Here is a 12,279-nt window from a genome sequence, read left to right as displayed (position 1 = left end):
ATGATCATGGCTGATCATCCAACTCAGTATCTTGTACCTGCCTTCTCTCCATACCCCCTGATACCTTTAGCCACAAATGCCGCATCTAACTCCCTCTTAAATATAGCCAATGAACTGGCCTCAACTTCCTTCTGTGGCAGAGAATTTCAGAGATTCACCACTCTCTGTGTTAAAAATGATTTTCTCATCTCGGTCCTAAAAGATCCCACTTACCCTTAAACTGTGACCCCTATTTACATTTATACCAAGTATACAAATCCAAGCCAATTAACCTACAAACCTGTACATCTTTGGAGTGTGTGAGGAAATCAAAGATCTCGGAGAAAACCCACGCGGTCACCGGGGGAAGTACAAACTCTGTACAAATAGCACCTGTACTCAGGATCGCAAATGGGTCTTTGGAATGTCGGACGAAATCGGAACACCCGGAGAAAACCCAGGCAGTCATGGGTCGAACATATGAACACCATAATCAGGATCGAATTTAAGATTCCAGCAACTGGAGTCTCCTGTGTCCACAAGTTGGATAAGGTTTGCCCAGTGTCACATGAGGCAACAAATAGAGGGTGGCACAGTGTGGCACCCTATAGTCTTTCCGCCAACTGGATAGCATGCAACAATAAAACTTTTCACTGTACCTCAGTACACGTGACAATAAACAAACCTCAACTAAAATATTGGTTTCCCTCCTGATTAACCTTGCATGCTTAAAATGCCAGGTCAACATCCTGATTAATTCCTCGAGAATCACCTCAGAAACCAACGTGGTAGTTACCAGCACAGTCTCAAAACAACATCAAATCTTCCTTTGTCAGCCAAGCTGGTGAAAAGCATCAAATATTAGAGCATGCAGGAGCATTATTGAGCAGCGGACAGCTTGGGGCAACACTCACACCCCACGCAGACTTCTCACATGTTACATGAACGATACGTAACGAAAGGGAGCAGCAAGGAGTGTTGCTGGCGAGTTGTACCATCGGCATTATGCAGGAATTGGAGCAATGAATCACTGCTGGCAAACATTGAAGGAATTTTAAATCAGGATGCACCGTTCACCGTTAAAATTTACTGCTTAAGAATACCTGAATAAAAATAATAAACAAAACCCTGCATCTACATACTTTCACTTGGGAATGTCCAAGAGATAGGTTTGTTCTATGTTCCATGGGACTGATATGATGATTCCAGAGAGTTGCTGCCTTACAGCACCAGACACCTGGGTTCGACCCTGAGTACAGGTGCTGACTGTATGTACTCCCCTTGACCTGTGTGGGTTTTCTCCGGGATCTCTTGTTTTCTCCCACACTCCAAAGACGTATAGGTTTGTAGGTTAATTGGCTTGGTAAAATTGTAAATTGCCCCTATTGTGTGTAGGATGGTGCTAGTATGTCAGGGTCGCTGGTTGGCGCGGTCTCGATGGGTCGAAGGGCCTGTTTCTGCACTGTATTTCTAAACTAAACTAAACAGCAAAACCTTCCTGTCAAATGTCTGTGCCATTTATACCACAATGCAAGCCAGTCACTTGGGAGGACACCCTTGTTCCTTTGTCTAATGCTTCTCCCAGATGTTACATTCGTTAAGGTAAGGAAAATATGACACTAGTGTTGTCTCTGGGTACTGCTATAGGCACCTGTGCTCCCTCTCCCCATTTCCACTACCCAGCTGAAACAGTTCAACTATTGAAACAATCGAGAGCAGCACAATGGCGCAGCTGGTAGAGCTGCTGCCTCGCAGCATCAGGGAACCGGGTTCCATCCTGACCCTGACCTCAGGTGCTGTCTGTGTGGAGTCTGCACGTACTCCCTGTGAACAAGTTGGTTTCCTCCAGGTGTCAGAGTCATACAGTATGGGTGCAGGCCCTTCAGTCTAATTTGCCCCCACCAACCAACTTGCTCCAACTGCTCGTTCAGTACACCCACCACCACCCTTTGTATAAAAAAGTTACCCTGCATGTTCCAATGTTTAAGAAAGAACTGCGGATGCTGGAAAAATTAAGGTAGACAAAAAAGCTGGAGAAACTCAGCGGGTGAGGCAGCATCTATGGAACGAAGGAATAGGCAACATTTTGGATTGAGACCCTTCTTCAGATTGATGTTGGGGGGAGGCGGGCCTTTTTTACGCCCCCCCTCACGGACAGCAGTCTGAAGAAGGGTCTCGACCCGAAAAAATCGCCTATTCCTTCGCTCTATAGATGTTCCCTCATGTTCCAATTAAATCTTTCCCCCATCACCTTAAACCTGTGTCCTCTGGTTCTCGATTACCTTATTCTGGGCAAAAGGGTCTGTATGTTTACCTAATCTATTCCTGCCGTGATTTTATACACCTCTATAACATCGCCCCTCATCCTCCTGCACTCCATGGAATAAAGTCCCAGCCTGCTAAATCTCTCCCTATAGCTCAGGCCTCAAATCCTGGCAACATCCTCATAAATCTTCTCTGCACCCTTTCCAGCTTGACAACATATCAGAATAATGTTTCTGCTTAACGCTTTAATCCATCAGGAAATTACCGCATGGTTTAATTTTGTTACGGTGTTATTAACCTGTGTCATTCTTTATGTTGAATGCACATTAATAATTCCAGTCTGCTCTGCTAAAGATAATCACAAATTAATGGCTTATCTGGTTATAAACATGCAGGAGTTGTTGGGATCTTACACTGTGAAAAATGGCTGTTGTGATCACTGAACTGCAACAGTGACTGCTCAAAAAGAGGCTGCCTGGCCCGTTGAGTTACTCCAGCATGTTGTGCCTATCTTCATCTTGTGTTTGCTTGTGTATAGTTTTTAGTTTAGAGGTACAGCAAGGAAACAGGCCCTTCGGCCCACCAGCGATACCCGCACATTAACACTATCCTACACCCTCTAGGGACCATTTTTACATTTACCAAGCCAATTAACCTACAAACCTGTACGTCTTTGGAGTGTGGGAGGAAACTGAAGATCTCAAGAGAAAACCCATGCAGGTCACGGGGGGAACATACAAACTCCGTACAGACAGCACCCCTAGTCATGATCGAACCCGGGACTGCAGCGCTGCATTCGCTGTAAGGCAGCAACTCTACCGCTGCGCCACCGTGAACGTCCAACGGTCATGTACTTAAGTGTCGGTTTGTGAATATAAGACCATATGACATAGGAGTAGAATTAAGCCCTTCAGCCCATTGAGTCTACTCTGCCTTTCGATCATGGCTGATCCATTTATGCCTCTCAACCCCATTCTCCTGCTTTCTCCCCTTAGCGTTTGACATTGTTACTAATCACAAATCTTTAGACTTTACTTTTGACTTTAAAGATAAAGCTTTTCACTGTACCTCAGTACACACGACAATGAACCAAACTAAACTAGCAGGCACCAAAAGGCTCCTCACTGTACATGTCACAGTAAACCAAACTAAACTAAACTAATCTAGCAGGTACCAAAAGCTTTACATTGTACCTCGGTACACATGACAATAAGAAACTAAACTAAACTAAACTATACTAACAGCTGCCGAGATCCCAGCTGAAGCCAAGAGATCGGGGAGAAAACTAGCGAGAATTTGCAGCATAAAGAGAAATAGTAAAGAAGTATATTTTTAAATAGCTTCACTGGCTTCAAAGGCGGAGAGAAAAGGAAGGAGGCAAGGATCTGGAGCTTTGTTCACAGTGCAGGCTTTCGAATGGTGGAATTTTAAAAACAATAGTTGTCTGCATGGGAAGACTGTTTGGGGTGGATGAGGAGGGGGATGGGTGAATGTGGAAGATAAAGAATGGAACGGAAATGAAACAAAGCAATTTAAAAAAACACTCAAATTGTGGGAATCAGGTGGCCTTGACTATTACAATCCAAACTGGAGGGTTTATACCTCCAACAATCTCAGCACAATAGCGTGTAAAAGCAGCTGCAATTAATGAGTAATTCCGGGATTGTGCCTTGGAACTATATTGTTCCTGTTCCTGCCTGTACACCTGCACTGAAAGAGGTGACCATGCCAAATCTAGGGTTCTGAGAAAGATTTGACTATATATTCATTTCCACTGGGAAAGGAAATAGTTATTTAACAAAGCTGTCAGGATTTCAAAATTGAAGATCCACTTGCTATATTTTCATTCAGATATGGGTGGCATAGTGGCGCAGCGGCAGAATTGCTGCCTCACGGCGCCAGAGATCCAGGTTCGATCCTGGCTATAGATGCTGTCTGTGTGGAGCAAACCGGAGCGCCCAGAGAAAAACCCAGGCAGTCACAGGGTGAATGTACACACTCTGATGCTGTAAAGAAGCAGCTCCACCACTGTGCCACCCCTAAAGTTATAGGAACAGGATTAGGCCATTCGGCCCATTGGCTCTACACTGCCATTCAATCATCTTTCCCTCTCAACTCCTTTCTCTTGCCTCCTCCCCATAACCTGTTGTGCATACATGCACGTACATATGCAGCAAACACACCTTTTATCAATATTCACATACTCACATGTAGCACACACTAATATTCAGATTTCAGGAATTCCACCAAAGGCTTTTGAATGACATTTCAGATATTTTGCATCACAAAGGAATGTTAATATACTGCAGTCACCCCCTACAGCCCCCCCCCCCCCCTCAACCATACCATATGGAAAGAATTCTGACTATATACCTTATCAATGGATCTTATAATCTTATAACCATCCATCATGTCACCCCTCTGTCACCTTCATGCCAAGGAAAGTGAGCCTTGCCTATTCAATCTGTCCCCACAACTATCTCCTTCCAATCCAATCCAGGAAATATCCTGGTGAATCTCTGTACTGAATGATGCTGTAACATTTGTGGTTTCCCAATCTTCTGGGACCTTTGAGATATATGGAACTTTATTTTCCTTAAAAAGGAGCTTTCATTCCAATAATCACAGTTACAAAGTACTGGAAAGATCAAAACTGTCCGGCAGTTTGCAATCATCAATCAACCAATATCAAATTTCAACTTTATCATCCTTATCCATGATGCATTCAACCCCTCCACCGCGGCGACCAACATTCATGGAAGGTATCCAGAGTCCCCTTGGAAACCGCGTGTTCCCTCTCTTGGGACATGCGGGCACGGACGTGGGCCCGGAAGAGGGGCAGGTAGTCGACGGGCAGACGCCTCAACTGCCCGCTGCCTGGACCTGCAAATTGCCATCTTGCGCAGGTCCAGGAGCAAACCTACAGCGAGTTTCCCAACTTCATGCACCCAACTCACCGTCCCACCACTGTACCGGATGACCAAAGATCAAGAGCATGGGCCTGAAAGGCAGCTAAAATTTGAAGAGCGGCCACTTTAGATATTCTAACAGGGGCTGTAACCTCTTACACTCCAATACATGGAACATTGGAAGGTTACAACCAACATCTATTTTCTCTGCTGCCAATTCCATTGAGAATCCAGATGATCAGGTCCGAGACACATACTACCTTTCAGCCCCATTAGTTTGCCTAGTACTTTTAGTTTATTTTTTTTTCCTGGTAGTGACTACTTCCGAAGAATGAGTAGGGTTCCACCACTTTATCTTACACCTAACACCTCGTTTTCCCCTCAGCAATAGAGGTCGTCTCCTTCTTGGATAATAGACATTTCCGAGGATTCAGCAAGATATGGTGTGTCAGCAGAGCAGGGGACATGGTATTTAAGAAGGCAATTCTTGTCCCTTACACAACCATCATTCATTTCTCGTCATCTCTAATTTCAAAGTTAAAAAAAACGTTCACAGCCCAAATGCAACTTGACTCAAGAAGATCATTCATTTTCTGACCATTGCCTATGGGAAGGTTGGGCTGGCCTTTCATCTTGATCTCTTGCATTCCATGTGGGGATTAGACTAGGAGTTTCTACCGTGGTTCAACCCAACTGAGTTGGGTGTTGGGCCAGATCAGAGGACATCTATGAACTAAACCAGGCTGGAGTGTGGCATTTGAGTAGGCTACTGTGAGGAAAGATAACAACTTTACTTCCCTGAAGAACATTGAATCAGGAATAAAAACCATGTCCAATTTTGCCTTTTGTTTGTCTCTCATCCACATGACTGGCACCAACCTACTTGAGCAGATCAGGGAACTTGTGATCTTTCTGTTCAATTAGCGACATCTATCACGGTTGTTTAGTTCAGTTTATTATTTTTGTCACGTGTAACAAGGTAGAGTGAAAAGCTTTTTTTGTTGCGTGCTATGCACTCAGCGAAAAGATTATACATGATTGGAATCAAGTCTTACAGTGTACAGACACGGGACACAGGGAATGGCATTCAGTGCAAGATAAAGTCCAGTAAAGTCCAATTAAAGATAGTCCGAGGGTCTCCAATGAGGTAGATGGTGGGTCAGGACCACTCTTTGTTTGGTGATAGGATGTTTCAGTTGCCTGATAACAGCTGGGAAGAAACTATCCCTGAATCTGGAGGTGTGTGTTTTCAAACTTCTGTATCGCTTGCTTTATCGGAGATGGGAGAAGAGGGAGTCACCGAGGTGAGACCCGTCCTTGATTATGTTGGTGGCCTTGCCGTGGTAATATAGGTATTCGTAACTGAACAGCAAGATCACATTTTCTGATTTCACCCTTTTCCTGCATTATTGTTTTTGGGAAGGTCAGCTTGGCTTTCTGACAAAAGAATGCAAGTCTTCCCTGACAATGCAAACCATCAGAGTTATTTCCTATATCTTTTGCTTCTTCCCATTCCCCTAAATTGATGTCATCTCTAGTTTCAAAGTTTAAAGAACCGTTCACAGCCCAAATGCAACTAGACTCAAGAAGAGCATTCTCCTTGGGACATGGACAACTGACATGACCATCACTTGTTGTCTTTGGGGAGGTCAGCTTAGCCTTTCTCCTTGAACTAGAGCAATCCATGTGGTGAAGCTACTCCCACTCTGCTCTGACCGCGAACCAGACTTCCAGTCGCTAAGAGAAGTGGAAAAGTGAGTTACCATTTTCGGGGTGCTCCATTTCTCCGATGCTGCCGTCGGGAGTGGTGCGTTCGTAGTGGTCCTCGGGCAGGGCCAGGGGTCCCAGCCTCGGACCGGAGGACGACTTGCTGCTTGGTGTTTCTGATTCCTCCAGCCCGCTGTCGTAGTAACTGTGCTGGGATGGGTCCTGAAGATCCTGGGAATGGTTGGCAGTGGAAAAGGTTACTCTTCTGTGTGGGAGCTGTCAAGGAAAGAAAGGCATAAGGTCACCGGGCATGCTAGTGGGTCTCTCTATACAACCGATGCTGAAGGCATTATTCATGTTCATTAGTACGGAGCAGAATTAGGCCATTCGGCCCAACAAGTCTACTCCGCCATGCAATCATGGCTGATCTATCTTTCCCTCTCAGCCCCATTCTCCTGCCTTCTTCCCACAATCCCTAAGACCCATACCAATCAGAAATATTGCCACAAGTTATACCTGAAACATCACCCCCCCCGTGTTCTCCAGAAATGCTGCTTGACCCGCTGAGTTTAGTTTAGTACAGAGACGGGGGCAGCATAGCTGCAGTTTCACATCGCTAGAGTGCTGGACTCAATACTGAATACTGGTGCTGTCTGTATGGAGTTTGTACATTCTCCCTGTGACCATGTAGGTTCTCTCTGGATGCTCTGCTTTCCTCCCACCCACCAAAGATGCCTGTAGGATAATTGGCTTTGGTAAAGGTTGTGAATCGGTCCTCGTGCGTAGGATAGTGTCAGTGTACGGGGATCGGGTCAGACTCGTTGGGCCGAAGGGCCTGTGTCCACAATGTATCTCCAAAATCTAGAATGGTTTACACAGAGTGTGGCGGGTGCCTGGAACGTGTTGCCAGATGTGGAGCTGCAGGCAGATACGGTCATAGCGTTTAAGAGGCTTTGGAATAGGCACATAGATACCGTGTGCAGGGAATGGGCGGTAATGCATCAGATGCATGCAGATGAGATCAGTTTATCATGGCATCATGCTTAGCACCGATAATATGGGCAGGTGGGACTGTTCCTGTGTTGTATGGTCATTGAATCATAGAGTTATCCAGCATAGAAACTTTCACTTCGACCAAACGTACCCATCTACACTAGTCCCACCTGCCTGCGTTTTGCCCATATCCCTCTAAACCTATCCTATCCTGCCTAAATGTTTCTAAAACAATGCAATAGTACCTGCCTCAACTACCTCCTCCGGCAGCTTGTTCCATACACCCACCACCATTTGTGTGAAAAAGTTACCCCACAGGTTCCTATAAAATCTTTCCCCCCTTCACTTTAAACCTATACCTTCTGGATCCCGATTCCCCTACTCTGGGCAAGATCTTCTCCTCTCATGATAAATCTTTCCCCCTCATCTTAAATCTGTACTTTTCTATTTTAACACTGTGCAAATTAGTTTATTCTGCAGTAATGCAATGGTCTGTCACCAACATAAAGGCAAGATATTGTCGATACTGTGAATCATAAAATTGACTTCCAGAATTGTTATAACACCAGCAGTCATTCAATTCACTGAATCCCCACTGATTCTTCAGAATAACCCAGAAAGTCGAAATCTCCTGCCCCATTCCTATTTTTCTCTCAATGTCCCATACAATTTGTTTTTTGAAAGGATTGGTTTTAACCTGAAATCAATGCAGAAAATACGGAAAATAAGCAGGCAATAATTCGAAGGGAGAACCAGGAGTTCATGTAAAATTTCTTCCCTGCAGAAGAGTCTCAAATTTAGACTTTAGAGAAACAGCGCAGAAAAAAGGCCCTTCGGCCCACTGAGTCCATGCCGACCAGTGATCACCCCATGCACAAGCAACATCCTATACACTAGGGACAATTTACAAATTTTCCGATGCCAATTAACCTACAAATTCTGTAAATCTTTGGAGCGTGGGAGGAAAACGGTGCACCCTTAGAAAGCACACGAGGTCACAGGGAGAGCCTACAAACTCCGCACAGACAGCACCCATAGTCAGGATCGCCTCTAGCACTATGAGGCAGCAACTGTCTGTGCAGAGTTTGTCACTGGGCCGGTACAATTGGTATTGTTCTTGGCTCCTTATTGTGATGTGTACCAAGATATAGTGAAATACTTTGTTTTATTTGCTCTCTCAGCAAAATCAACTATACATGAGTACTAATTGTAATAAAAAGAAACCACTGCTGCTGGTTAATACCAAAAATAGGCACAAAATGCTGGAGTAACTCAGCATGTCCGGCAGCATCCCAGGCAAAAATGGATAGGGTCTGAAGAAACGTCCCAATCCGAATGTCACTTGTCCATTTTCTCCAAGATACTCTCTGACCTGTTGAGTCACTCAAGTATTTTGTGTCTATCTTTCCTATACACGAGTATTCATGTTGGATAGTTCAAAAGGGAAAATAAACAATAGTGCAGAACACAGTGTTTGAGGTACTGAGTGGGGCAGCACAGTGGCACAGCGGTAGAATTTCTGCCTTGCAGCGCCAGAGATCTGGTTTTGATTCTGACTACGGGTGCTGTCTTTAGATTTTACTTTACTTTAGAGACACAGCGTGGAACAGGCCCTTCAGCTCACCGAGTCCGCATCGACGAGCCACCACCCCATACCCTAGCAAGACTGTACACACTAGGGACAATTTACAATTTTACCGAAATCAATAAAACTACAAATCTGAAAAATCTTTGGAGCATGGGAGGAAATCGCAGCGCCCGGAGAAAACCCACGCGGTCACAGGGAGAACGTACAAACTCCGTACAGAGAGCGCCCATAGTCAGGTTCAAACCCGGGTCTCTGACGCTGTAAGGCAGGAACTCTACCGCTGCGCCACCGTGCTGTCTGGGCAGGGTTTGTACGTTCTCCCTGCACTGACCAAAACGGTTGTGGACAGTGAGATTATCCATAAAGGACCTGCCTTTGAGGGCTCCCAGTGGGGATTTCACTAGTGTCAGGCTCTGTCTACTGAACTGGTCGTCATACCCAGGCCTCCTCAGATATATGAAATCTGCCCTTCGGGGAGAATAAAAAGATATTACGGAACAAAACAGTCTCTTAAAAATGAACGCTGACAGCTGGTGCCACAAGTTGATATCTTTAGCCTTCAGAAGGCCAGAGGTGGCCATGCTTAAGATGACAGCCCTGTAGACATTCCACGGTAGTTAGTGCACCCACTTTCCATCAATCAGGAGTCCATGGTGGAGACTAAAAGTAGCAGATAATTATTTAATATGTGCAGGATGTTGCAGAGGAGCTACTTCCACTGACCCTGTTGAATAAGCTGCCAATCTAACATCAATTAAAAGCCTAACCTTGCTTTCCGGAGACTTTGAACTTGGCACTCACAAGCCATGTAGCATCAGCTAATGCAGCATAAATTCTATTTATCTGAAGGGTCAGGTCCACCCATCTTAAATGCGCACGTGACAAGTCAATTTAATGCTCCCCTGTCTTTCCATCAAGCTATTCCCGAAGCTCCGTTAAAGGCTGTATGGGTCCCACATGTTCTGAAAAGGAGGTTTTAGGTTTCAGATGAGGAAGTGTAGCAGTCTGATTGCTTTGTGCAAAGCAGGCAGGCCTGACACTTTGGGAGTGGAAAGGAACTGCAGATGCTGGTTCACACCGAAGATTAACACAAAATGCTGGAGTAACTCAGCGGAACAGGCAGCATCTCTGGTGGAAAGGAATAGGCGAAGTTTCGGGTTGAGACCCTTTTCCGGACTGAGAGTCGGGGAGAGGGAAACTAGAGATATGAAAAGGTACAAAGAAACTAATGACACCAGACACTTTGCGAAGTAAAAATAGACACAAAGTGCTGCTGAGTAACTCAGCGGATCAGGCTCTGGAGAAAAAGGTTGTGTGGCGTTTCGGGTCGGGTCCCTTCTTCACGGTCTTTGCTAAGTGCTTGGCCTCTCACCCTCAGTGGACTTGTCGAAGAGAGTGCCGGCATGAGAGAGGGTTGGAGATGCAGGAGGTGCCCTGTAAGGGAAGTGACACTCGTAGAGAGGGTACTGAGCATTTTATCAGGATGCATTGCAGGTTGGTTTGTGAACAGCTCCAACCAAGACTGCAAGAAATTGCAGAGAATTGTGGATGCAGCCCAGACCATCACACAAACCAACCTCCCTTCCATCGATTCCTTCTACACCACGCTGCCTCGGCAAAGTCAGTCTCACACACCGCGGTCACTCCCTCTTCTCCCCTCTCCCATCGGGCAAGAGGTATAGAAGTGCAAAAACGCACATTTCTAGATTCAGGGACAATTTCTTCCAAGCTGTAATCAGGCAACAGAACCATTCTATTGACAACTAGAGAGCAGTGTTGGCCTCCAGTCCTATTAAGTTTACTTTATTGTAACGTGTACTGAGGTACAGTCTAAAGCTCTACCTCATGACCGAGAAAAGATCTACCTCATTGGAGACCTTTGGACTATCTTCAATCAGACTTAACTGGAGTTTACCTTGCACAAAATGTCATTTCCTTTATCCTGTATCTGCAAGATAAGAGAGAGAGTGGGAGAGAAAGAGAGAGAGATGGGGGGGTGGGAGTGAGAGAGTAAGAGATCGAGAGATAAGGCGACAAAGATGACAAAATAAGAGAGTAAGAGGAAGCTAGATTAAGCGAGCGAGAGGGATAAGGGAGAGACAAAGAAACAGAGAGAGAGGGAGAGAATGAGAGAGCAAGAGAGAGCGAGAGAAAGAAGCAGGAAACAAAAGTGAACCAAGAAATAATATTATTTTTTTTTTATAGTGTCTCTCACATTGTCAAGAGGATTTGTGGCAAATAACTCCCTTTTAAAGATGTGGCAGTGATTAGCCATTTGAACTCAGCATGATCTTGCCCACGGTGAATGTAATGAGTCAGTCTGCTCTGTGGCGTTGCCTACAGGGCAATGAGAACTCTCTGCTCTCCTATACACGTGTGCCTTGGCACGTTTAGCATTCATCTGAAGCGAGCTGGCAAGTGCTCATTCTCTGTCTCATCCCTAAAGCCCCCCTCTCCTGTACACAGCTGACCCAGTCGTACAACAGAACTTCTGCCCAGGCTGCAGGCTGCAATGGAGGTTTGTCTCACCCCTGTCACCCCCATCTCTGCCTCACTCACAGGGAGGTTTTACTTTAGACTTTAGATATAAAGTGGGGAAACAGGCCCTTTGGCCTGTTAGATGCTGCTGTAACTCGACAGGCTAAATGGCCTAATTCTGCTCCAATTACATGAACTTACTTATTCCCTTTCGACTTTAGACTTTGGAGATACAGTATGGAAACAAGCCCTTTGGCCCATCGAGTCAGCGCCAACAAGTGGTCAGTCCATACACCAGCACCAACCACCCTACCTGCTAGGGAACAATTTACAGTTTTATTGAAGCCAATTGACCTACAA

The 12,279-nt window shown here is 45.4% G+C and overlaps 1 protein-coding gene across 5 annotated transcripts in view; it reads right to left on the bottom strand.

The window, feature by feature from the left end:
* The window catches only part of LOC129701505 (protocadherin-1-like), a 350,556-nt gene that overhangs the window by 113,423 nt on the left and 224,854 nt on the right, over nt 1-12,279 (bottom strand). For 4 of the 5 annotated variants that reach the window (XM_055642736.1, XM_055642733.1, XM_055642734.1 and 1 more), the window contains exon 3: nt 6,917-7,136. In XM_055642736.1, the coding sequence (XP_055498711.1) occupies nt 6,917-7,136 (220 nt within the window). Of the gene's footprint in view, nt 1-5,271; nt 7,137-12,279 lie in introns of those variants that run through there. The other variant, XM_055642737.1, reaches the window with a different exon arrangement.

The sequence above is a fragment of the Leucoraja erinacea genome, chromosome 11, assembly GCF_028641065.1.
Source record: "Leucoraja erinacea ecotype New England chromosome 11, Leri_hhj_1, whole genome shotgun sequence".
Classification (NCBI taxonomy): domain Eukaryota; kingdom Metazoa; phylum Chordata; class Chondrichthyes; order Rajiformes; family Rajidae; genus Leucoraja; species Leucoraja erinaceus.
The sequence above is the reverse complement of the archived record's forward strand: the minus strand, read 5'-3'. Positions and strand labels throughout refer to the sequence as shown.